The sequence below is a fragment of the Carlito syrichta genome, unplaced genomic scaffold (genome assembly GCF_000164805.1).
Source record: "Carlito syrichta isolate Samal-C Ts95f unplaced genomic scaffold, Tarsius_syrichta-2.0.1 Scaffold309265, whole genome shotgun sequence".
Taxonomy (NCBI): Eukaryota; Metazoa; Chordata; class Mammalia; order Primates; family Tarsiidae; genus Carlito; species Carlito syrichta.
This window is the reverse complement of record NW_007253361.1, coordinates 417116-441419: the sequence shown is the minus strand read 5'-3', so window position 1 is coordinate 441419 and position 24304 is coordinate 417116. Positions and strand designations below refer to the sequence as shown.

Sequence of the window (24304 nt, the reverse complement as noted above, 5' to 3'; positions counted from 1 at the left end):
CATTTAAAACTGAACATAATCTAAACTTTTAAATTTTTTTATGTTGAACCAAACCCTCTGCAAATATGTATTTGTTCTGATTTACCTTTTGAGGCCATTTAGAACAAAGCACATTTTAAGCCCTGTCTGAATCTTTTCATCTTCAATTTAAATACAGGGCTTTAGTAGTTTCAGGAAGAATACTTCATAGACTTTTCATGGATCACTAAAGAGGAAATTATTTTTTTAATTAAAAAGTAATTCTGCTGTCTTCACAACTTTTAAGTTTGGCCATTGAGAATATAATATCCAAGTCATTTTAGGCGAACCATTTCTGAAAAATGTGAGTTAAAAACAGGCTGATAGAATAAAATTGAGATAGAAGTAAATGTTATTTATTATACAACATTTAATTTTTTAAAGTAAGCCCTGTACGAAATTGTTAAATTAGTGTGAGGCTGTGGAATTAAAGATGGCATATGTAATAAAATACTATTGAGTTCACCACACATTCACCTAATATTTACAATGTGCTATTCACTATGGTCAGTGTGGGGATTAGCCCAACACAATTCCTGACCTTCTGCAACTGATTATCTAATTTAGGATTCACATATTCTTATACAGAAGGGTAACTGAGAATGTAAATCTGTTATTTCTAGATGAGAGGTACAGACAACCATTTATATCTAATACTGTAAATGTTAAGTGAGTGTGTAATGAACTAAATTGTATTTTACTACATACAGAATAGATGGAAGAGTCAATTATAGATTTATATATGAAAATAAGGACCCTTTTTTCATCGTTGTATGTCTAGTGTCCAGTATAGTGTCTGAGTATAGTAGAAAATCATTAAGCACATATAGAAGACAATGAATAAAGTTAAAAATATAGTTTAATTAAGGAGTCATTACTTAAGAACTTCTTTGAAAATGGATGAACTGTTCAAACAATGGCACAGTATTGATATTGGATATGAACAGATCTCCATTTCTTTCAAAAATCTAGCATCACTAAGTGATATCATCAGTAGACTTGGAAGTGCAGGTCATACCCTAGAGAGCATATTGCACATGACAACATTTTTCATCCCTAATCCTGGGAAATTAACCATTTTTCTTGCTTGTTTCTGTAACTCAAAAGTTTGCTTCTGTACTCCTTGAATGAAGAACACATCCACTTTTAAATTATTCCCTCAAGGCTTTTATTCCTACCTGGTTTCCCAGGGCCTTCAGAGAATTGATTTTGTAGTTACAACCCACAGTGCTAGTTAGCTCATTGTTACATCAGGGCAGGAGCTGATATATGCCAAAATATAGATGACAAAGCCCTCTGATTTAGATGAGAAAAGAGGCTTCTTCTACTCCTTCCCCATAGCCCCTAAATACTTCAAGATTGGCACAATAATTGGTAGGTGGAATGTTGCTATAATATTTACATAAGCCACTCTATTTCTGAGACAATGGGATAGGTATGATGGTGGGAATAGTTATGTAAAATGCCCAAAGACCAGTGGTAAGAAGCAGAAAGTCTCATATTAGGAAATGACTTAGAGAAACATGGTGGTAGCATAGAATAGATCTTAACAGTGGAGTTGTTGCACAAACTGTGATCCCAACAACTAAAGCACTTTTAAGTTCTAGGCTGAACAGGGCATTGAGAATGCATTTTGATCATTTTTATACTTACAGAATGAGTCATTCTTGAACAAGTTCAGAGAAGGCCGTTCTGATTTATGGGTCTTCAGACAGTGCCAAATCATTAAAATAAACCTCCAAAATTTGAATCCTACTACTTCTGAAAGAAAGTCAGGAACAACCCCAAGATCTTTAGTTATTTCTTATTATGATTCTTCAGGATGAGACCTATGAAGGGCATAAGAAAGGTGGGGCCCGAGATATTTCATTTTGAAGGGAGGTTGGTAGTAATAATGACTTTGAAAATAAATAGAAAAATACAAAAGAAACTTTAAAGAAAAGAGACTTTGAATAAAAAAAGAGACTCTTGCTTGAAAGTAATGTGGGTGAAATAGATATTTTAAAAAGAGGATTCTAGAAAACAAAATTAGGAGTCATAAAACAGAGTCAGGAAAGATTCTAAATGAATTAATAAAGCAGGTAGGTTGGAAAGTATTTGACCTTTTTTCTTTCCACATCGTTTATTTATTCATCTAAAAACCACTTAATCATCCATCCATCCATCCATTCAATAGACACATACGAGAACCAGGGTACTAGGAGCTGCCTTAAGCATTAGATAAGCATATAAATTAAACATAATTTATGACCTCAAGGAACTCAGAGTTTCTGTTGTACTTTGGTCAAAACATAAACTAAAAAATTACAGGGTAGTGAGTTAAAACTTTTACTGGAGGTGTAAACAGAGTACTATTATGAGAGATACAATAATATAACATTTCTGTGGAGCTTGTTCATACAAAATTTATACAAAATGTTAGATACTCTAAAAATAGGCTTATGAGAGTAGCAGAAGGATTTAATAACAGTAATATATTAATATCAACAGTCACATAGGACTTTGGTCCTGGGAAAATGGGAGAAGATGATGATACTTAGAAGTCAGATGTTCTTGTCCTGTCCTTCTTGCCATTTCTTAGACTTAATCTCCCTTTTTGGGACTTTTAATCTCAGCCTACTTTTATTTTCACAGAATCATAAAATTTTAGAGTTAGAATATTCCTCAAAATGCTAATTAAAATCTTATGTCGTTAGAAGGAAATTATTAGGAGAAAAGTTGAATGACCTCAACACCTACAGATTCTTGTTTTTCTCTAAAGAATTGGTTCTCTTGAGGAGAGTTCACAGTTCACCTACCTGGGTGGACTCTTATTGTCCCAGGTATTTCTGCAGTCATCCTCTAGATACTGCATTACTGCAGATTGAGAATGGCAGTTGCTGAGCTCGGTGGCTCAGCCTGTAATCCCGCGCCTTTGGGAGGCTGAGGTGAGTGGACTACCTGAGCCCGCGGGTTCGAGACCCGCCTGGGCAGCGAGACCTCATCTCTACAATAAATCAAAAAATCAGCCTGGTGTGGTAGCACACGCCTATAATTCCGGCTACTTGGAAGGCTGAGGCAGAAGGATCGCTGGAGCCCAGCAGGTCGAGGCTGCGGTGGCTGGGAGCGGCCACTGCACTCCAGTCTGGGCGACAGAGTGAGACTCCAACTCAAAAAAAAAAAAAATGACAGTTCACTAGATGCAGTTACAGTAGGAACAGGTTTTCATCCAAAAACTTGGAGTAGGTGGATGAATGTAGGAAAAACTTAAACCAAGTTGGTCTAAATTCTTTAAAAGTTAGTGTTGGTTTACAACAGATAACCCCTCCTAAATTACAACCTTGGAAAGAAATTCCCTAAAATTCAATCTCCATGGATGGCTTATCTCTTTCAAGAATTCCTTACAAAAAAAAATTTCCTTACTCTCAGTTTTCTTGGCACAATTCCCAGCCTTTTTAAAAGAGTGTGACAGGGAATATCTAAATATGTGTAGTTCATTCAGCCACATTCTAATAAGGATCTGGAATATGCTGAATGAACCTAATTTTAGACACAGAAGATATAAAGTCAATTTTAAAAATTGTCATTATGGAGTTCAAATTCCGGCTGCCTTTGATAGTATGACACTAACAACATAAAATTCACCATTACATCCTGTCAGTTACATCTTCTAAATATGTCCTAAGCAAACTATTCATTCTCCAAATAGCTATTGCTGTATCTTTAATTTAAACCACATTTTTCCCCCTATAATCTTGTCTCCAATTTATTCACATAGCAGCCAGGGTGATACTTAAACATGGCAAATCTTGTTACGCTATTCCCCAGGTTTTATTCTAAAATTTATTGGAAGAAAGATGGAAATCCAGTTTCCTTACTGTGACCTACATTACTTGTTCTTTGACTATCCCTTTATTCAGTTCTTGTGTCACTGCTGATTGCAGGTCTTCTACAGTTCCTAGAAACCTTTCCTCACCATAAAGCCTTTTTGTTTGTTGTTCCCTATTCCTACAATGCTTGTCTTGGAACTTTCAGTTTGTGAAATGTCACCAATTCAGAGAAGGTTTTGTGAACAACTCTGTCACTGCATAACACCCCTTACAATTTACTCTAGCATAATCCTCTTTTAGTTCCTACTTGTATCTTATCACTAGTAGTAATTATTTTTACTTTTTATATTTTATTTACTTATTATTTGCTTATTTATTTTCTGTCTATATAAATTTAGGATGGGTTATTTTATCTCCACTTGAACATGGGTATACTGATAAAAACTTCAAAATGTCACCTATGGAAAAGCCCATATTTAAAGCTCATATGTACCATTAAATATAGAAAGAATGGGGGTTCAGTGAGGCAGAAGTTGTCTTCCTTGTTCATTGTATCTAAGCAGTTAGCATGTAGTAGATAACATCCTAAATACTTGTTAAATAAACAAATAAATAACTTCTTTTCAGAAGTGACACAGAAGCTATATATCTGGAGATAGACCTTTCAATGAAATACATAGGTAGACAGCTTTATCTTGACATGTGTTAAATGACAAATGCTGACTAGAGTCACAATTCTTTTCAACATGATGGTTGTGAGGAGTGAAGGAGAGAAGCATTCACAAAAGACTAAGGAGGGATGAATGCTTTGTACTTTTTCCCCAAGGAGTAAATGAGATTAATTTGGGTTTTTGATGCAAAGTATCTGTCACTAATTTCTAATTTCATGTAGTGTCTAGAACATTGAGCTACAAAAGGAAATCCCTTTGACAACTTTTCTGGAAAAATGACCCTTTTAATTTCATAATACATGATGTGTGTTTGTCTTTCCAAGAAGTCAACACTCATTTATCTACATTCTTTGTAGACTAGTGCCATATTATCTCCTCTTTGGTGACATGGGTACAGAAGAATAGAGGAAAAAGGAATGACGCGTGTGGCAATAATCAGAATCACAATACTACTGTCCCCATGAAAATGAAAATGTTGAAAAAACTTAGGATATTATAATAGCACTTACTGTTTTGAAATAGTCACCTCCTTTCAATAATAAGAGGATAAATTATTTAATTAAGAACAATCAATTCACTTCCGTGAACTGCACTGCAAAATAGCAAGATATATAAATGAGCTAAGTAGTCATAATTTTTTTTGTGTTTTTGGCAGAAGGTTTTTTATTGTTATTTTACTTATCGGTAAATATGAATGAGTTAGTAGGCTGAAAGCTCTAGTTATATACTTCTATATTGGTTATGAAGGCTATGAATCATGTAAGTACAATAAAATAATTGCTTCTGGAACCTTAGAAAATATATTCTGGATAGGCAAATTTTTAAGAAAGTTCAGGAGTAAAAATTGGCAGCATTATCTTTATTTTGGTTAAAATTTTTCTGTCACACTTTACTCTTTCTTGTCTGATTAAATATGCTCAATTAACTCACTGGAGTCCACACAAGGCAATTCTTGTGCAAAAGGATATTTACTCTTTTTCTAAATTGTTCTAGTCTACTGACTTTCTGAGTATTTTTGTCTTTCTGCCTCTGTCCTTGCTGTCAAATTCCTGAAAAACACTGATCTTTTCTCTGTGTATCTACTTGTAAAAGTCATTTCTTCTTCATTGTACAATGCTTCTATAACATTGTACAATGCTTCTGTAATAGTGCTGCCATCATGAATCGACATCTCTGCTGTATTCTGGTGGTTCTTTCCTGGGTGGGTGACTTTGTTCATTCTATAATACAGGTGGCTTTCATTGTTCGACTTCCCTTCTGTGGGCCCATGAGTTAGACAGGTCATATGTCTATGTTAAAATTATGTGCAAATTGAGCCAGTAGATTCTAAAAAATTTGATTTTTTTAGTCAATAGTATACATAGTGTCATAATGCATGGATACTATCATATCTATTTGATTTTATAACATTTTAACTCTTTTTAAATATTTGATTTGTATGAAGTAATGTTGAGGAGAGGCAATATTATAAAATATCATGTCGGTAGAAAAGAAACAACTTTCTTATATTGGCTGTTGGTTACAAAAAATATTTTAGTGTGGCAGTATTTAAAAAATAAAGCATATTTGGTAAGATGAACAATTATTTCATTTTTTTGGATAAGTTTTGCTCTACCTCTTTGTGTCAGGTTCAATAGTGGGACTTAAGCAAAATTTTAGAAAGCATCTTGTTTTCACTATCAGCTTGAAATGGCAGAGTGGATCAGTATGGGATCAGACTGGATGGCAAGCATACCCATTTCTCAGATAATTTCACCTTCTTCCCACCTTCCTGAAAGAGTGAGCAAACTTTGTAGTCAGTGTAGTATTGGGTTTGAGGAGTCTAGTCACAGCTGGAAGAATTATCACAGAGGGCCCTTGCATTGCTGTATGTTGTGGCTGGCTACTTGTTACCAAAGATTAAGCTGTACAAGTTTTTCCACCCCAAATTTTATATTTTTATTTTAAAGATGTGAGGTACAATTCAGGGTTAGGTACATAAGTGGTCATCATGCAGGTAAGGTTTGGGTACCCTTACTGATATTTTGTCCCCCACCCCCCCGGCAATGTCCCACTGCTGCCAATCCCTTTCTTATAGTATTATAAAAAATGCTCAGGGTCCACTTATAAGTGAGTGCATATAATACTTAGATCTTTGTTTCTGTGATAAATCACTGAATATTATAGACTCTAAATCCTCCCAAGTTGCTGCGAAGTCCATAATTTTTATTTTTTTAATACTGCATAATATTCCATCACGTATATGTACCACATTTTCTTTACCAAGCCCACTTTTGATGGGCAGCGTGGTTGGGTCCATGTTTTTGCTATTATGAATAATGATGCAATAAACATACATGTGTAGGTATCTTTTTGATAGAGTGATCTGAGTTCCTCTGGGTATATTCCCAGAAGCGAGATTGCTGAGTTGCATGGCAGGTTGATTTTTAGATCTTTTAGAAATCACCACACGATTTTCCACTGATGTATTAGTTTACACTCCTACCAACAGTGTAAAATTGTTCCCTTTTCCCCCACATCCACTCCAGCATGTTTTTTGAGTTATTATTATTATTTTTCTTTGGAAAAAAAGTCCATTCGCTACTCGTGGAACTTTGAGATCTCTTTTTATAGATTATAATTAAAATGATACCACATAAGTATACATGCTATTAGACTGCAAGCCTTTTTAAGTTTCCAAATTGGCAAGAATACTCAATAAAAAAGATCTAGAAGAAACAGGCTGCATCTTCAATTACCAATCTAAAGTTTGGCTTCATTCAGAAATATTTGCACATATTGCTTACTAATATAGATGTCTAGGGTAAGGATTAGTACATTGTTGATCTTCATAAAGAATAGGACACTGACATTAACAAGCTGAGATTTAGGTTTCAGATACATGACACACCTCATATGATTTCAATGTTTTGAATTTACAGGCTCATCACTTACTCTCTCCCTATGTTAGTTTATCAAATATAAAATGGTCAATCAAATGTATCTTAATGCAATTTCTTAATGACAAGGCACATATGACAGTTTTGAAAGCAGTGATATAACTCTTGCTAAATGCTACTTAGAGTAATTATAATTTCTTTATTTTTCATAGCTATATTATGAAAAATTGAAGAAATGGAACCTGCAAATTACACCAGGGTGACAGAATTTGTTCTTATTGGCCTATCTCAGGCTCAGGAAGTGCAACTAGTCCTATTTGTTATATTTTTATCCTTTTATTTGTTTATTCTTCCAGGGAATATCCTTATCATTTGCACCATTAGGCTTGACCCTCATCTGACTTCTCCCATGTATTTCCTGTTGGCTAACCTGGCCTTCCTTGATATTTGGTACTCCTCTATCACAGCCCCTAAAATGCTTGTAGACTTCTTTGTGGAGAGGAAGGTAATTTCCTTTGGTGGGTGCATTGCACAGCTCTTCTTCTTGCATTTTGTTGGGGCTTCAGAGATGTTCCTGCTCACAGTGATGGTCTTTGACCGCTATGCTGCTATCTGCCGCCCCCTCCACTATGCTACCATCATGAATCGACATCTCTGCAGTATCCTGGTGGTTCTCTCCTGGGTGGGTGGCTTTGTTCATTCTATAATACAGGTGGCTCTCATTGTTCGACTTCCCTTCTGTGGGCCCAATAAGTTAGACAGTTACTTCTGCGACATCACACAGGTTGTCCGGATTGCCTGTGCCAATACCTTCCCAGAGGAGTTAGTGATGATCTTTAGCAGTGGTCTGATCTCCGTGGTGTGTTTCACTGCTCTTTTAATGTCCTATGCCTTCCTTCTGGTCATGCTGAAGAAGCAATCAGGCTCAGGTGAGAATACCAACAGAGCCATGTCCACCTGCTATTCCCACATTACTATTGTGGTGCTGATGTTTGGCCCATCCATCTACATTTATGCTCGTCCTTTTGACTCTTTTTCCCTAGATAAAGTGGTTTCTGTGTTCCATACTGTGATATTCCCTTTACTTAATCCCATCATCTACACATTGAGAAACAAGGAAGTAAAGACAGCCATGAAGAAGTTGGTTAACGGGTATATTTTTTGCAAACAGAAGTGAAAGATAAATGGTATATTTTATAGCTCTCCTGAGGATCTTTGTCCTAAAGTAGGTAACAATTCTGTGTTCACTTCCTCCTTTCATCCGTATTTTGAAAATTTCACTATGATTTTCCTCTGTTCCTCTTTATGGTGAAAAACAAAGGCATTAAGATGAAGATTAATTTACTCATATCTACTGTGTAATATCTGGAAGATCATTGCTAGAATTTAAGATATAATAATGGTGTGTTAAAATACCTTTTTACTAATTGTTTATTTAGTAACTATGCTGGAAAGATTTTGACAACAAAGAGAATGTGTTGAAAAATATAAAAAATGACCTGGTAGACTCATTCATTATAAATATGAAAAAGGAAATGACAAGCATGTGAAAACGACTGGCTTCAAGTTAGAGAATTCAATATTGTTGTCTTCTTTCTTTCTTTTTTTTTTTTTTGAGTTGGAGTCTCACTCTGTCGCCCAGACTGGAGTGCAGTGGCCGATCCCGGCCACCGCAGCCTCGACCTGCTGGACTCCGGTGATCCTTCCGCCTCAGCCTTCCGAGTAGCCGGAATTACAGGCACGCGCTACCATGCCCGGCTAATTTTTTGATTTATTGTAGAGTTGAGGTCTTGCCTGCCCAGGCGGGTCTTGAACCCGCGGGCTCAGGCAATCCACTCACCTCAGCCTCCCAAAGCGCGGGATTACAGGCTGAGCCACCGAGCCTGGCTTGTTGTCATATTTCAACATTGGCTCAGTGGGATGACATTTGGTTAGCCATTTTCCTGGGTTGGAAAAATTGATTATTTCTTGCTCTTCCCAGAGTTAATGATGGAAACAGAGGATTTATTTATACAAGATATTACAACTCGTATTTCAGGTGGTAACTCTACAACAGTATTGGTGAAAGTTTAATGTTTTCACTTTATAAAAATATTTTTTCACATTAAAGAAACAATTGTTATGTCTTCAGGGCAGACTGTAATTTGTTTGCTACGCTAGATTCCCCTTATTCCAGATGAAGCCTCCAGACAACTAGTGATTTTTATAGCCAGTTTCTGCTTACATTTTTCAGAGTGAAAGCAGACTAGGGGGAAAAGTGTTCTAGGTTGACTGGGATTATTAGCTGTGTATTTTTAAAAATTGTTTCCTTTTGTCACCTTTGTGTGTTTTCTGTATTTGCTAATTCTACTTCTCATGTTAAACTTAAATTGGTATGGTGCTACTTACTTTAGTTAGCACTTTCACTCAGAATTTGTTCCTATTAAGTTATTTTTTATAAGTAAATTTATTTTATTATAAAGATGTTGGGGTATAAGTAAGGATTAACTACACAAGTCACTTGCAAGCAGATGAAGTTTGGGCCTTCAACTGGCCCTGGTACTCTTTGTATTATGTTCCATCCCTCCTTCTCTCCCTCTCCTGGAAGTGCCCAGTGACTGCCAATCCCTCCCTTGTGCTAATGTGATTAATGCTTAGGTCCCACTTATGAGTGAGAACATGTGGTATCCAATTCTTTTGTGATAGATCACTAAGTATGATAGTCTCCAAGTCTATCCAATTTGCTGTGAAGCCCATGATTTTGTTCTTCTTTATGGCTGCATTCTCAATTGTATATATGTATCACGTTTTCTTCATCCAGTCCACTTTGATGGACAGTCAGGTTGGTTTCACATTTTTGCTATTGTGAATAGTGCATGTGTAGGTTGTCTTTTTGATAGAGTTAATTATGTTTCTCCACGTATATTTCCAGGAGAGGGATTGCTGGAACATATGGAAGGTCAATTTTTAGTTATTAGGAATTGCCACACTGCTTTCCATAAAAGTTGAACTAGCTTACACTCCCACCAACAGTGTAGAAGCATTCCCTTTTCTCCATATCCATGCCAGCATCTGTTGTTTTTTGATTTATTAATAATGGCCATCCTTACTGGAGTTAGATGGTATCTTACTGTAGTCTTGATTTGCATTTCTCTGATGATTATTGAGGCTGAGCATTTTCTCATGTATTTGTTGGCTGCTCATACATCTTCTTTTGAAAAGTGTCTATTCATGTCCTTTGCCCACTTTTTAATAGGGTTGTTTGTTTTTTTCCTTTCAGTTCTTTTTTGTTCCTTGTAGATCCTGGAAGTTAGGCATTTGTCAAATACATAATTTCCAAATCTGTTTCTGCGGGTTGTCTCACCATTCTTTTCATGGTTTCTTTTATGTGCAAAAACTTTTCATTTGATGAGGTTCCAGTTGTCTAGCTTAGCTTTTATGACATTCACTTTTTGGAATTTGATCAAAAATTGTTTGCCTGCTCTGATGTGTATAAGAGTGTTTCCTGTGTTTTCTTCTAGGATTCTTATAGTTTGATGTTTTACGTTTTGGTACGTATTTGATTCATTTAGATTTGATTTTTGTATATGGTAATAGGTAGAAGTCTTAATTTATTCTTCTGCATGTGGTCAGCCAGTTTTCCCAGCACCATTTGCTGATTATATCATTATATGCAGAAAATGAATTTGACAAAATCCAGCATTACTTCTTGATGAAAACTCTTGAACATCCAGACATAGAAGGAACATTCCTCAAAACAGTAAGAGGCATCTTTGATAAACCCACAGCCAACATTTTGTTCAATGGGCAGAAATTGGAAGGATTTCTGCTAAGAATAAGAATAAGACAAGGATGCTCACTCTCACCCTTCCTGTTCAACATAGTGTTGGAAGTCCTAACCACAGCAATCAAGTAAGAGAAGGAAATTAAAAGTATCCAAATAGAAAAAAGAGGAAGTTAAGCTATCCCTCTTTCCGGATGCTATTATTCTATATCTGGAAAACCCTAGGGAGTCTGTCAAAAGCCTTCTCACACTGATAATCGACTTTGGTAAAGTCTCGGGGTAAAAAAATCAATGTACAAGAGACAGTTACATTTCTACACACTAGCAACAGCAGACAAAAAAGCAAATAAAAGGCATAATTCCATCCACAATAGCCACACACACACATAAAATGAAATACCTTGGCATCCACTTAAACAGAGAAGTAAAAGATCTTTACAGCAAGAACTACAAAACACTGCTCAAAGATATCAAAGATGACACAAACAAATTGAAAAACATTCCTTGCTCATGGATTGGAAGAATCCATATTTTCAAGATGTTCATCCTACCCAAGGCAATCTACAGATTTAATGCAATAATCATCAAATTACCAACATTATTTTTCTCAGACCTGGAGAATACAGAAATTCATATGGAAATAAAAAAGAGCATGAATAGACAAAATAATCCTTAGCAAAAGGAACAAAATGGGAGGTACCACACTTCCAGACTTTGAACTTTACTACAAGTCTACAGTAACCAAAACAGCTAGTACTGGTACAAGAGTAGCCACATATGCCATTGGAATAGGACAGAATCTGGAAGCAAAAACTCAGTCTTTCAACCAACTAATCTTCAACAAAGCCACCATTAAGCTATTTTTTTCACTGCATGTGGAAGAGACCTGCATATATTAATTCCCATGATCTTTTAGTGAAATAATTATTAGGAACTGATTTCTTTTCCCCTGACACTGAGAACTCAATTATTCACTATGCTTCAGAATGTAAAAGGTAGATTAGACCATTTGAGTTTGTAGGATGTGTTCATTTACTTAAATTTAATTTTCAGTCTCAAAACTAGGGAGTTCTTTCACCAAAGGGCAAGAGTACTTTGTGTGCATTCAACTTTTATCTTTTATTTTGTTTTATTTTATTTGTAATGTGACTAAACTTTGAGGGATTTAGATTCTTGTCAACATCAGGAATTATTTATACAAATAAATGGTACAAATAAAGTTGGAGTTACCATTTACATACAGATATTCTATTTACTAACTGAGATGGTAATTTTTGCCAGACCCAGACCCAGTGTATCTCAGATATGCACAATGGAATGATGGTACAATGGAATGATGATTGATTTTTTTGTTTTGGGAATTTTCCCCTGTAATTACCTTCTTCCATCTTCGTGTTACATGACTTCTTCTCTGCGAACCCAAAGACACAGATTAAAGTTATAATTCCTAAATTTTTTGTTGAGTTCTCATCACCTGGAAATGAGTTAATCAGTAGAGTTCTTTAATTATTTGCAACATAATTTAAATAATATAAAATACAAAATATGAGCCTATACATAATAAAATAATGAGTTATGTTTCTGGATCTTATATTATCTTTGGTCATTTCTTAATAACTGAATCAGTCTATTCTATTCTATTTATTTTGTCACTTATCTTTTATCAAACTAGGATTAGTGGTCTTTGGAAAGAGACCACTGACTTGATACGCTCTTCAAACACCAGTATGCTGCTACTACTACAGAAGGATGTTTGCTGAAAATATTGATGCTAGCAATAAATAGGAAAAAAGCCTAAAACAGTAGTATGATAACTACTTGCTTGCTTACTTAGAAATATTATTTGAAATTAGACTCTAATATTAATGAAGAAGGAGAAACTTTTGTCAAACTAATAAATAACCTGTAGCCTGGTTCGTGCAGGACAGGGTTGAAATAAGGACTGGGAATAATTTTACCCCATGCTCCTGAAAGACATTTGGCAATGCCTTGAGACCTTTCTAGTGGTCACAACTAGGAACTGATACTGGCTTCTTGTATTCTTAAACATCTTACAATGCACAGGACAGATCTCCCCTCCACCAATCTCTAAACCCCACAAATTACCTGGCTCAAAATGTCAGTAGTGTCAATACTGAAGAACTCTGTCAGATTGAAAGGCTCTAACTTAAATAATGAGCAGAGATAAGGCTGGCTAGTGTAGAAGAAATAGATGTCAACCTCATATACAATCCTGGCACATGCAGTGCTGCCTCCAAGGAACCCAGTGTCCTCAGCAGTCTTTAGTAAATCAGGCTGAGGACTCCTTTCATCCACATTCTTTCTCATTTCTTCTTAGTTACTTAAATATCTTTTAATCATTTTTTTCTTGCCTCACCTTTTCTTCCTTCCTTCCAAAACTGCTGTTGGGCTTCCATTTTTAAAATCAGTAATAACTGAATTGAGTAAATTGTCTTTAGTTAAATATTGTGATTATGCTTTCAACTATACACTGACTTTCATGAGCAATCATAACCCAAGTTCCATCCATTTTTGTGGCACTTCGCTAATCTCAATATTAACAAGATATATTTTACTATTATATCTGGTTTTAATAAAGGTTTATTATGCAAAGAAAATTAAAGTTTCTTGTTTTTTTTTTTTGAGTTAGAGTCTCACTCTGCCCAGACTGGAGTGCAGTGGCATGCTCCCGGCCACTGCAGCCTCAACCTGCTGGGCTCCGGTGATCCTTCCGCCTCAGCCTTCCAAGTAGCTGGAACTACAGGCGTACACTACCACACCCGGCTAATTTTTTGATTTTATTGCAGAGATGAGGTCTCGCCAAGTTGCCCAGGTGGGTCTCGAGCCCGCGGGCTCAGGCAATCCACTCACCTCAGCCTCCCAAAGAGCGGGATTACAGGCTGAGTCACCGAGCCCGACTAGGTTTTCTTGTTTTTTAATTACAAAATAATGTATGTTCACTGAAAATTAAAATATATGAATTTATAAAGAAAAAACAAATTTAAATGAAATTTTTAAAAATGGGATTTGGATTTTTCTTTAACAAAGTTTATAAAGTCTCACTCACCCATTTATTGGAAGCAGATCAGTCAGTGTATTATACATTGCTCCATAATACAATTACTATCTTTATGTAAATGCAGTTGGGGATAAAGACAAGTACATGATTCTTCAGTCAAGTCAGTGTCAAACTGGCATTTAAACAAAAAGGTTCCAAACAGTTTTAAATATGTGAGGAAAATCTGAGAATGTTATTTCTTAGATCTCTTTTGAAGAAATTATCAGAGAACAAAATTCAGTCAACCATGTGAGGCCTAAGAAACTGACTTCCAGTGGATGACTAAAACTGTAGATAGTATCAAACCTTACATATAGACTATGTTTCTTTCTATACATACATAACTATGATAAAATTTAATTTATAAATTAAGCACAGTAAGAGATTAATAACAATAGCTAATAATAAAATAAAACAATTATAGCAGCATGCTAGCGTCACTACTCTTATGCTTTGAGGCCACTATTAAGCACAATAAAGTTTACTTGAACACAAGCATTGTGATAATCTGACAGCTGATATGATAACCAAGATGGCTAAGTGACTTGTGGGCAGGCAGCATGTAGAGCGTGGATGTGCTAGACAAAGGGATAATTCACAACCCTGGCAGAATGGAGCAGGACAGCTCAAGATTTCATCATGCTACTTGGAACAGTGTTCAATTTAAAACTTATGAATTTTTTATTGCTGAAATTTTCCATGTACTATTCTTGGACTGTAGTTGACCAGAGATAAATTGAACTGTGAAAAGCGAAACTATGGAAAAGGAGAGACTACTGTATTTAATATGATATTAGGTTTATTAAAATATAACTCTAAGACTAAAACTGATGTGGGGATTTGCAAGGTAAAGCTGCATGAAATGTTAAATTCTGTGAGGTTGCAGAAACTACAGGACAGCATTCTGTTTCTGTCTGGTGACACACTTAGATAGCTTTACTGCATCTCTCACTAAAAACAAATACACATTTGGATAAGTATCTTTTTAAATATTTTTATAAGTTGGCAAAAAAAGTACAGAACATTGAGACTCTAAGTAAAATTGAAAAGCCAGAGAAATAAATAAACACAAATCAGCTTTTACAATGAAACTTGTGTTCTGTTTTCACACCCACGAAGGTGAGTAGTAGGGGTGGAAATAGATAGGAGATAAATCCCAGGGTTCTCCCAGTGATGTACTCACCCAATGATATATACCACAACTAGCTAAGGTGCCAAAGAATATATTCTCAGAGGAGTGGAGAAATAGTTTTGAAAAAGCTCACCACCCAAAGATGCAAAAGAGATAAAAGAAGAATTAATGAACCATAAATAGGCTCACATATATTTTTTGAATTGGAATTGCACTGCAAGCTGATAATTTTCTTTTTTCACTGTGAGCTGATAATTTTGTTCAAAGTTTTTGGTTCCAAAGTTGTAATATCTCTCGACAGAAAAAAACAGCAATATCCTCTTGAGGTTCCTGTGTTTATTCCAGGATTCAACTCTTCCACAGGTAAACTTTCAAGACATAGAGTCTGCAGTCAGATGGAAGTGAACACACAATAAAGGAAGGCTCTGTGAGTCAAAAGAACAGACAGAAGAATAAAAATCATAGAAGGCCTATAGCATATAAATTATGTAAGCTTAGTATGTTCAAAGAAATGAAGAAGAGATTGAAAAAATGGATAAATGCAAAAACACTATACAATGAAAAAAATATAAGTTAAAGAACTGCAGATTCAGATAAAAATTCAATAAATGTATTTGATTTTAAGTTAGAACATGAGATACAGGGTAAACTAGAATATAGAGCTGAGAAAATAAACTATGCAGGGCAGAAACAACATTGGAAAAAAATGAAGGAGCGGTTAAGAGACACTGAGAGCAGAATGAAAAGGTCTAAATATATCTCATCAGTTTCAAAGCAGAGGCTAGCCAAAATGTGATGGAAGCTGTATTGAAGAAATAATGCTGAAAATTTCCCCAAACTACTAAAAGACACCAAACTCCATAATTAGGAATGCTGCTAAGATATTAATTGACTAATTTTTAAAAAATGCATGAACAGACACATCATAGTGGGATTCCAGATCAATAAAGACATCTGAGCAGAAGTTGAAAGCATCTGTGGAGAGAAACAGAAATCATCTTCAAGGGAAAAGGAGTCAGGATAATATCTGACTTATTAAACAGCAGAATTTTAAAGCAGCGAAGAGTTATAATCAGTGTTGCATGAGAAAATAATTGTCATTTCTGTGAAAATATAATCAAATTAATACATCCTCAAAAAAACAAACAAACAAAAATACAGGAACAGAGAGTTTGCCAAAAGTACACAATCACTGAAATAAGTTTCAAGGGATATACTTGAAACAAGAAAGTGGTCACAGACGGGAGGTTTGAGAGGATAGAGAAAAAGAACAAGTCTGTGGGCAAATCTAAATAAACATCTACTGTCTTGGAAAGCAGAAACAACACAGTTCTAATGTTTAGAAAAAGAAAGAACGGCAGTACATAGAAATATCATTTATATAAGCCAAGGGCAATGTTTTGTAGTTTTTGTTGTAAAGCTCTTTCACTTCTCTGGTTAGGAAGATACCAAGATGTTTCTCTTTTTTTGGTGGCTAATTTGAATGGGATTGTGCTTTTTATTTGGTTCTCAGTTTGTTGTTGATGTATAAGAATGTGACTGTCTTTTGCACATTTATTTTGTACGTTGAGACTTTGTCAAAGTCCATTATCAGTGCAAGGAGGTTTTTGACAGATTCCTTTGGATTTCCAAATTATAGGAGCATATCGTCAGCAAGGAGGGATAACTTAATTTTCTCTTTTCGTATTTGGATATCCCTGATTTCCTTTTATTGTCTGATTTATCTAACTGTTATAATACTATAGGAAAACGACTGTCAGTAGTGGGAAAATGCTGGGGCTGGGGAGAGGCACATAACATCAGTAAGGGTACCTGATCTTAAACCAGGCAAAGTGGGGATCAAAGGGAGGGGTAAACTTTATCTGTACAATGACCACTTGTATATTTAATCCTGAATTGTACCCCACATCTTAAAAAAATAAAAAATGCAATAAAAGCAGCTATAATCATAAAAGTTGATAAATGGTACCTCAGAAAATTAAAAAATGGCTCATTAAGATACACCATTATACAATTCATAATGAAATCACACACCGGAAGAAAAATTTAGTCTCTCTTTTGTGCCAAGTAAAACAATCAGCAAAAGATACATCAGAAAAGAAGATATATAAGTGATTAGTAAGTTCCTGAAGAAATGTACAACATTATTAATTATCGGGGAAATGGACCAGAACACACAATCAAGCATTCAGGCAGAGTACTCTTCCACTACTCTGAGAAACTGGACAAAATAGCTCAGTAGGAAAAGAGGAAAGGGTTTATTAAGTACGCTCAGGAACACATCATGTCTTGGAGACTAGATGTTTTCATAGAAATGACTCGATGGATCAGACTCATCTAATAGCACTAAGAGTAGTCACTCCTCATCCCTGTTCTCATCTAGGAACATGTCTAGAAACTGATGTAGTCAGTTATTTTTACCCATACAACTCTAGGTGCTCTGTCCTGGACCCTGGTTGCTCCACCAACATGGAGAAATATGTTGCGTGCCTCCAGGTGCTCAGTCCTAGATTGCTGACACTCTAGACTATGTAGAAGCTCTGGGAGGACTCAGCTTTTTCAGCTCTGTGATTTTAGGTTGGGAATCTGTGGCAACTACTGATAAAAACACAATGCAGCAGCCATCAAGGTATAAATCAAGGTTCAGGCTCTGTTGCCATCAAGGTTGCTGCATTAATTGTTTTAAAGGTACTCAGAATTTACTTTAATCATGTCTTACCATGCAGTCATGGGAATGACTGTCATAAGGGAAGATGTTTTTAGACTCACAAATACCTAGAAACAGAAGGTGTGGCATACCACACAGGGAGTCTCATGGACAAGCACAAGGTTAAGTGTATGGGAAGATATGAAACGGTAGGCCAGGACCTTTATTGTGGGTTCTGTGGAAATGAATGGGTGAGGCAGGACAAGAAGGTTTAAGATTGTCTGGGTTGACACACAGATTGTCAAAGGCCCGAGAGGATAGGGACTGTCTCTAATTGTTTGATACTTGGTCCTGGGGTGATTAGGTCAGAAAGATAGTGGCCTGAAGTGCAATAACCCTATGGATGCCTGACAAAAGAAGTGGTTGGTGTATGGGCTCTGGATTAGGTGATGCCTTTACTCTCTCTAGAAATTGGCTAGCCGTGAGATTGGCAGTACTTCCAGTGTGAGAAAGCCTCAACATGTCAGAGCACCAGGTATGCAGAAAATAAAAAGGCGTGATTAAAACATAATACCAAATGTTGGTGAGTTGGTAGAGTAACATGAACTCATTGCTGTTGGAATTTATAATCATTAACTATTTACAAAACTGAATAGAAATTTCAGATAAGTTCAAGTAGATGTAAACACATACCTACTTCATATCCAATAATCCTATTTGTAAGTGTTTAGCTAAGACATATCTACAAAATGACTTAAATTAGCAAGCTTATGAAAACCTCCTTTGTAGCCTAAGATTTGAAATAACCCAAATGTACATAAAAGGATAAAATGATTTAAAAAAAACCTTTGGGTTGCAAACATACAACGGAACATTATTCAGCAGTAAAAACGGATAACTGCAGATAAGGCAACAACAGGCATGAATTTCCAATGCTGAGTTTAAAAGCCATATACAAAACAATACATTCCATATGCTCCTATTTTATAAAATTCAATAACAGGCAAAATGAATCTACAATATTAGGAATTAAAATGTGGTAGCTCACTATGGTGCTAGTTAGGAGGCACAGATGGCAAGGATCATAAAGCAACTTTCTGGAGTGATTTGGAAACATCCTTTATCTTGTTTGTAACTGTGATTCCTCCAGAGTATATATTAAACAGAAGCTAACAAGTTGAATACTTAGATCTATGTATTTTAATGTACATAAACCATATTTCAAGAAACATAACAAAGAATTCATTTTAATGCTAGTTTGTAAACATATATAATTTCTTGAAAAACTAAAAAAATGAATATTAGCTTTCTGTTCTGAGATGTAAGGTGAAAGGGGCAAATGGAAGATTTATATGGGAAGGGAATTTCTCACTGTATGAATTTCTTTTTATTTAAAAAATATAAATATACCAACTATTTCAAATGAAATACATTTAAAAAACCAAATTTGTTTAAAGCAGATTGCCTGAATTCCAAACTCTTACCTGATCCAGTTATCCCCACATTTGTAAATTGCACAACCATCTACATAGTTATGCCACCAAAAATACTTGCTTCCCAAAAAACAAAAACAAAAAAACAAACAAAAAAAACTTGCTTCCATACTTCTCATATCCAGTCCGTCAATAAGTCCCATTGGCTATCTCTCTAAAAATTTATCTTTGGTGTAAGTTGTTTCCCCCATCTCCTCTTCTACTTCTTAACCTCTAATTTACCATCATCTCTTTTTATAGTACTTCAAATGCTCTCTAACTGGTATCCTTGCCTTCACAATGTATTCTATAATCCATTTTCCACACAGTAGTACCAGAACAACATTCTAAACATGCAAATCAGACAGGGGCACTTCTCTGCTTATTACCTCATCAATCATAAAGATTGATGACTGATTGTCATTTGGCCGATATTTGGCTTAAACTTGCCATCTTGTCTTACATAATTTTCCATTTGCTCATTACTGTCTTGCTACACTGTCCTCCTTTCTGCTTCTTAGTGCACTGGTTCCATCTTTCATGGCTTTTTGCTATCTTCAGGTTTTCATAGAGCTGGCTTATTCTAATCATTCAAGTCTTTGTTGAAATGTCATCTTGCCAGAAAGACTCCCTGGTCAGCTCATTTGGAATAGAATTCTTTTCCCCTATCTGTGCTATATTTTTGTCATAGCACTCATCAAAATCGGATGTGATGGGATTAACAGTAGCAAATATCTGTCTGGGGATGGGAAAACACTTCTTATCAACAGGGTGCCTGAATGAAACGTAATTGTACACCTAACCCTTAACTGTACCCCACAAAACCATAATAAAAAATACTGATTAATAAAAAAAAATTGGATGTGTTTTCTCTAGTGTATTTGTTTATTGTCTGTTTCCATGAGTCAGGATATAAAATTCTCAGGAACAGGGACTTTTTCTGTCTTGTTCAGTGCTGCATTGCAGACTCCATAATATAGCTTAGTTCATGGTTTTTGCTTCAAAAATTGTCTAAGAAGACAAATCTTTCCCAATAGGAATAACAAGCCTCCATCCTGAGGACTGATTTAGGTCATCAAGCTAATTTCATTTAAACATTTTTTTATTTTAAAGATGTGGGGTACAAGTCAGCATTAGGTATACAAGTGGTTATCATACAGGTGAAGTTTGGGCCTCCCATTTGTCCTCACTTTTTCTGGTTTGGCATCAGGTACTCTTATTGATGTTATGTCCCCAGTGCCTTCTCTGGCAGTTTCCCGCTACTTCCAATCCCTTTCATGTAGTATTATGGTAAATGTTCAGGGTCCACTTATGACTGAGAACATGTGGTGCTCAGTCCTTTGTTTCTGTAATAGGTCATTGAGTATGATAGACTCTAAATCCATCCAAGTTGCCAAGAAGTCCATAATTTTGTCCTTCTTTATGGCTGTGTAATATTCCATCAAGTATATGTACCACATTTAAAAAAAATTCACTCCACTTTCGATGGGCAGCAAGGTCTGTTCCATATTTTTTCTATTGTGAATAGGGCTGCAATAAACATGCACAGGTATCTTTTTTGTAGAATGATTTGAATTCCTCTGGGTATAGTCCCAGAAGGGGGAGGCATTCATATGGAAACATAAACTACCAAAAATAGTCAAAACAATCCTTAGCAAAAGAAACAAACAGGAGGCATCACATTTCTGGACTTTAAACTTTATTATAAGGCTACAAGAATTAAAACAGCCTGGTACTGGTAGAAGAATAGGCATATAGACCATATTGGAACAGGATAGCGGTTACAGAAACAAAACCTCAATTTTTTTTTTTTTTAGTTAGAGTCTCACCCCATTGCCCAGGCTGGGGTGAAGTGGCAGGCACGCCCATGGCCACCCCGCGTCGACCTGCTGGGCTCTGGCAATCCTTCCGCCTCAATCTTCAAAGTAGTCACAACTACAGGCGCGCACTATCACGCCCGGCTAATTTTTTTTTAATTGTAGAAATAAGGTCTCACCAAGTTGCCCAGGCTGAACTTGAACCCACGGGTTCAGGCAATTCACTCGCCTCGGCCTCCCAAAGTGCTGGGATTACAGGCTGAGCCAATCCTGGCCGCAAAACCTCAATTTTAAACCAATTTATCTTTCACACAACCTCCACTAATTTCGTTTTAAGTATCATGAAAAATGTTATAAAGAAAGGTCTCTGGGTATGTTTACAGTTAATGAAAAAAATCACTTTTTAAAAGTCTCTGGTGGCATGAAAGAGTGTAATAATATACTACAAGATGGGACTGTCTCTCCACATATGATTCTTTAGATCTGTCACTTGTTTTTTTATTTTTTTAAATACATAACATTAATTTATATGTTGAGTTTATTTTGTGTATATAGTTTTTCAGAAAACACATTTTTAGGTCTCTTAGTCTTTTAATATTCATTTTCTATTTTTCTATTACTGTCTTTGCATTTGTTTCTGCTCTTTAATTTGCCCTTTCTCTTTATCCATATTTTTATCTTCATAATTTTGTGTTTCTCTTTTTCCCTCCCTTTCTCCCATTTTCCACTCCTCTCATTTCTCCTTTTCTGGGACATAAATTAGAACAAAATATGTTTATGTATGCATCGTAATTTATTCAAAATTTGTTTAAATGTTTAGTATTTTAATTTTTAAGATACAAATCTTTCTCTTTAAGATGAATCAAATATACAAAAATTTAAATTATATTTCTTTCTACTATATTATTCTTATTTTTTTCTGTTTAATAATGTTTAATTGAAAAAGAAATAGTTCTTCATCATTGCTTTAGTGGAACATAAAAGACCCCTATTTTCCTAAAATGAAAACGACAAATGCCACGACCACAAGAAGGTCTATTTAGGAAGCCAGTTCCTTGTTAGAAATTGTTCCTACAATGTGCAGTTCTCTCTAAGAAGGATTATGCCAGATGAGTCTTTGTGAACATCATGTATTTGCTCTTTGCCTATCTCTTTGTCACTAGAGATATGCTGAATCTAACATACTTACTGCCTACTTGACTACATTACTTCCTTTCTTAATATACCAGTGATTTGATCAATTATATAATTTTCTCTTTTTCAAATTGAAAGTAAAAAATAAAATAACCTTCTTGGCTTTTTCCCATATAGACCTAATAAGCATGCTTGTCATTTGATAATCTGTGTCACTGATATAACACTGATTTTAGAATTTGGAAGTGACACAGTGGCTCTTTAACTTACATATATATATTATATATATATATATATGATTATTTGTATCAAACATGTTTCTATTATTCTTTGACTATATCATACTGGCATTCTAACAATTCCCATTGAAAGTAGTCTGTAGATTTGTTAGTCTTCAAATTCCCAAAGTACATTTTCCATTGCATCACAAATTGGTTGCATATTTAAAAGTGTAAGAGACGCTTCTGTGAGAAGAAACATTTAAGAACAAAGGCAGGAAAAATCAGTTATTGTCCCTTCCATTAGAGGGAAGTGATATCTGCTGTGTGAGAGTAGCTTTGGATTGCATAAGAGGTAAACTTTTTTTTGCCATTCTTCATATTTGTCAGGAACACAAAGAAGAAAGAAGTGAAAACAGGTATTGAAACACTTCAGGTGGGGCATCTGTTGTCTTAAAATGCAAAGATCAGAGACAGAATAAGATGTGAGGTCTGAATGCAATAATATAGCAACAACTTTGACCTGTTCTCAATAATAGAACTCTCGTTCCTCCTGATATTTAGAATTACTTTATTGGGAAAATGTAAAGCCTTTATTAAAATTGCCTTGGAATTGGTAATACTTGGTTTTAAATTTATAGAAAATATACTAATGGAAAGAAATAGAACAGGAATCATAGTCTGTGCAGAAATTCTAGGCTGAGCGCTACGGAGAAAATCTTCACCAACTTCATGATTTTTCAGGAAGCTAGTTCTGATTAGATCCCACACATACTGGGATGAGAAATTATTTTATGAATGGTCCTACCATATACCAATCTGAGCCTTTGACAGATTTCTGATGTGAAATTTCCATAAATTGTTTTCTTGTAATCTCTCAGATTTATACAGCTACCATTACCCTAGGGATTTACTCCAAAGGTAGAGACAGAGAATTTATATCATGTATTTACTTCTTTGAAATTAAAGTTCCTCTAAATATCTACATTTTTCTAGGTTTCGTTTCAGTTTAGTTATACTTAAGTATGTTATTATTGTTATCCTCATCTTATTAGAGTCTCAGTTCAACAAAGTGAGTTAATAAAATAACTCAGGTTAAAGAAGATTGAGTGATCGTCCCTAGATCTCATGAATAAGAAAATTGCAGGATAAAGAACTTAAACACAGATAGATATATTTCCAAAGGAAGGCTTTTTCTATGACATTCATTACTTTACCTAAAAATCAAGGCATTAAAGATATTTAGAGGCTAATCATTTCATATACTTGCATAGTTCTTCTAGTGCCATAATCAACATTGGCATCAATTAAATATTTGATGATGTTCTTTAACTTTATTCACATTTCCCAGAACACACAGAAGCTAGTAAGTATATATGCCAATAGGTTACAAACTATGTAGCACATATTAATAGACATAATATTCTTATTTGGAGGAAGTTTGTTAAATATTTTTTTTGCTGATAGGGCAAATCAACAAGGAATTTCTTTCAAGCATAAAAGTAAATTGCTCAATTTTTATTAAGATTAGTTACAGGCATACAAAATATTTGAAGGAATGGAAAATAATTTAAAAGTGGTTACACAGAATATTTTAAGCAGGCTACTGTTCAAGGAAAATGATTTAGAACTGAAAGGTGTATTAAATACTTTTCACCTCTAGAATAATTAGAGTGAAAGAACATC

At 35.2% G+C, this 24304-nt stretch overlaps 1 protein-coding gene across 1 annotated transcript; it reads left to right on the top strand.

Annotated features, from left to right (window-relative positions):
• The first annotated feature begins 7525 nt into the window (after positions 1 to 7525).
• On the top strand, positions 7526 to 8629 carry LOC103269452 (olfactory receptor 4M1). The gene has a single exon (XM_008067033.1). It carries the CDS (start codon positions 7613 to 7615, stop codon positions 8552 to 8554), a length of 942 nt encoding a protein of 313 aa, XP_008065224.1. The 5' UTR covers positions 7526 to 7612; the 3' UTR covers positions 8555 to 8629.
• Positions 8630 to 24304: the final 15675 nt, after the last annotated feature.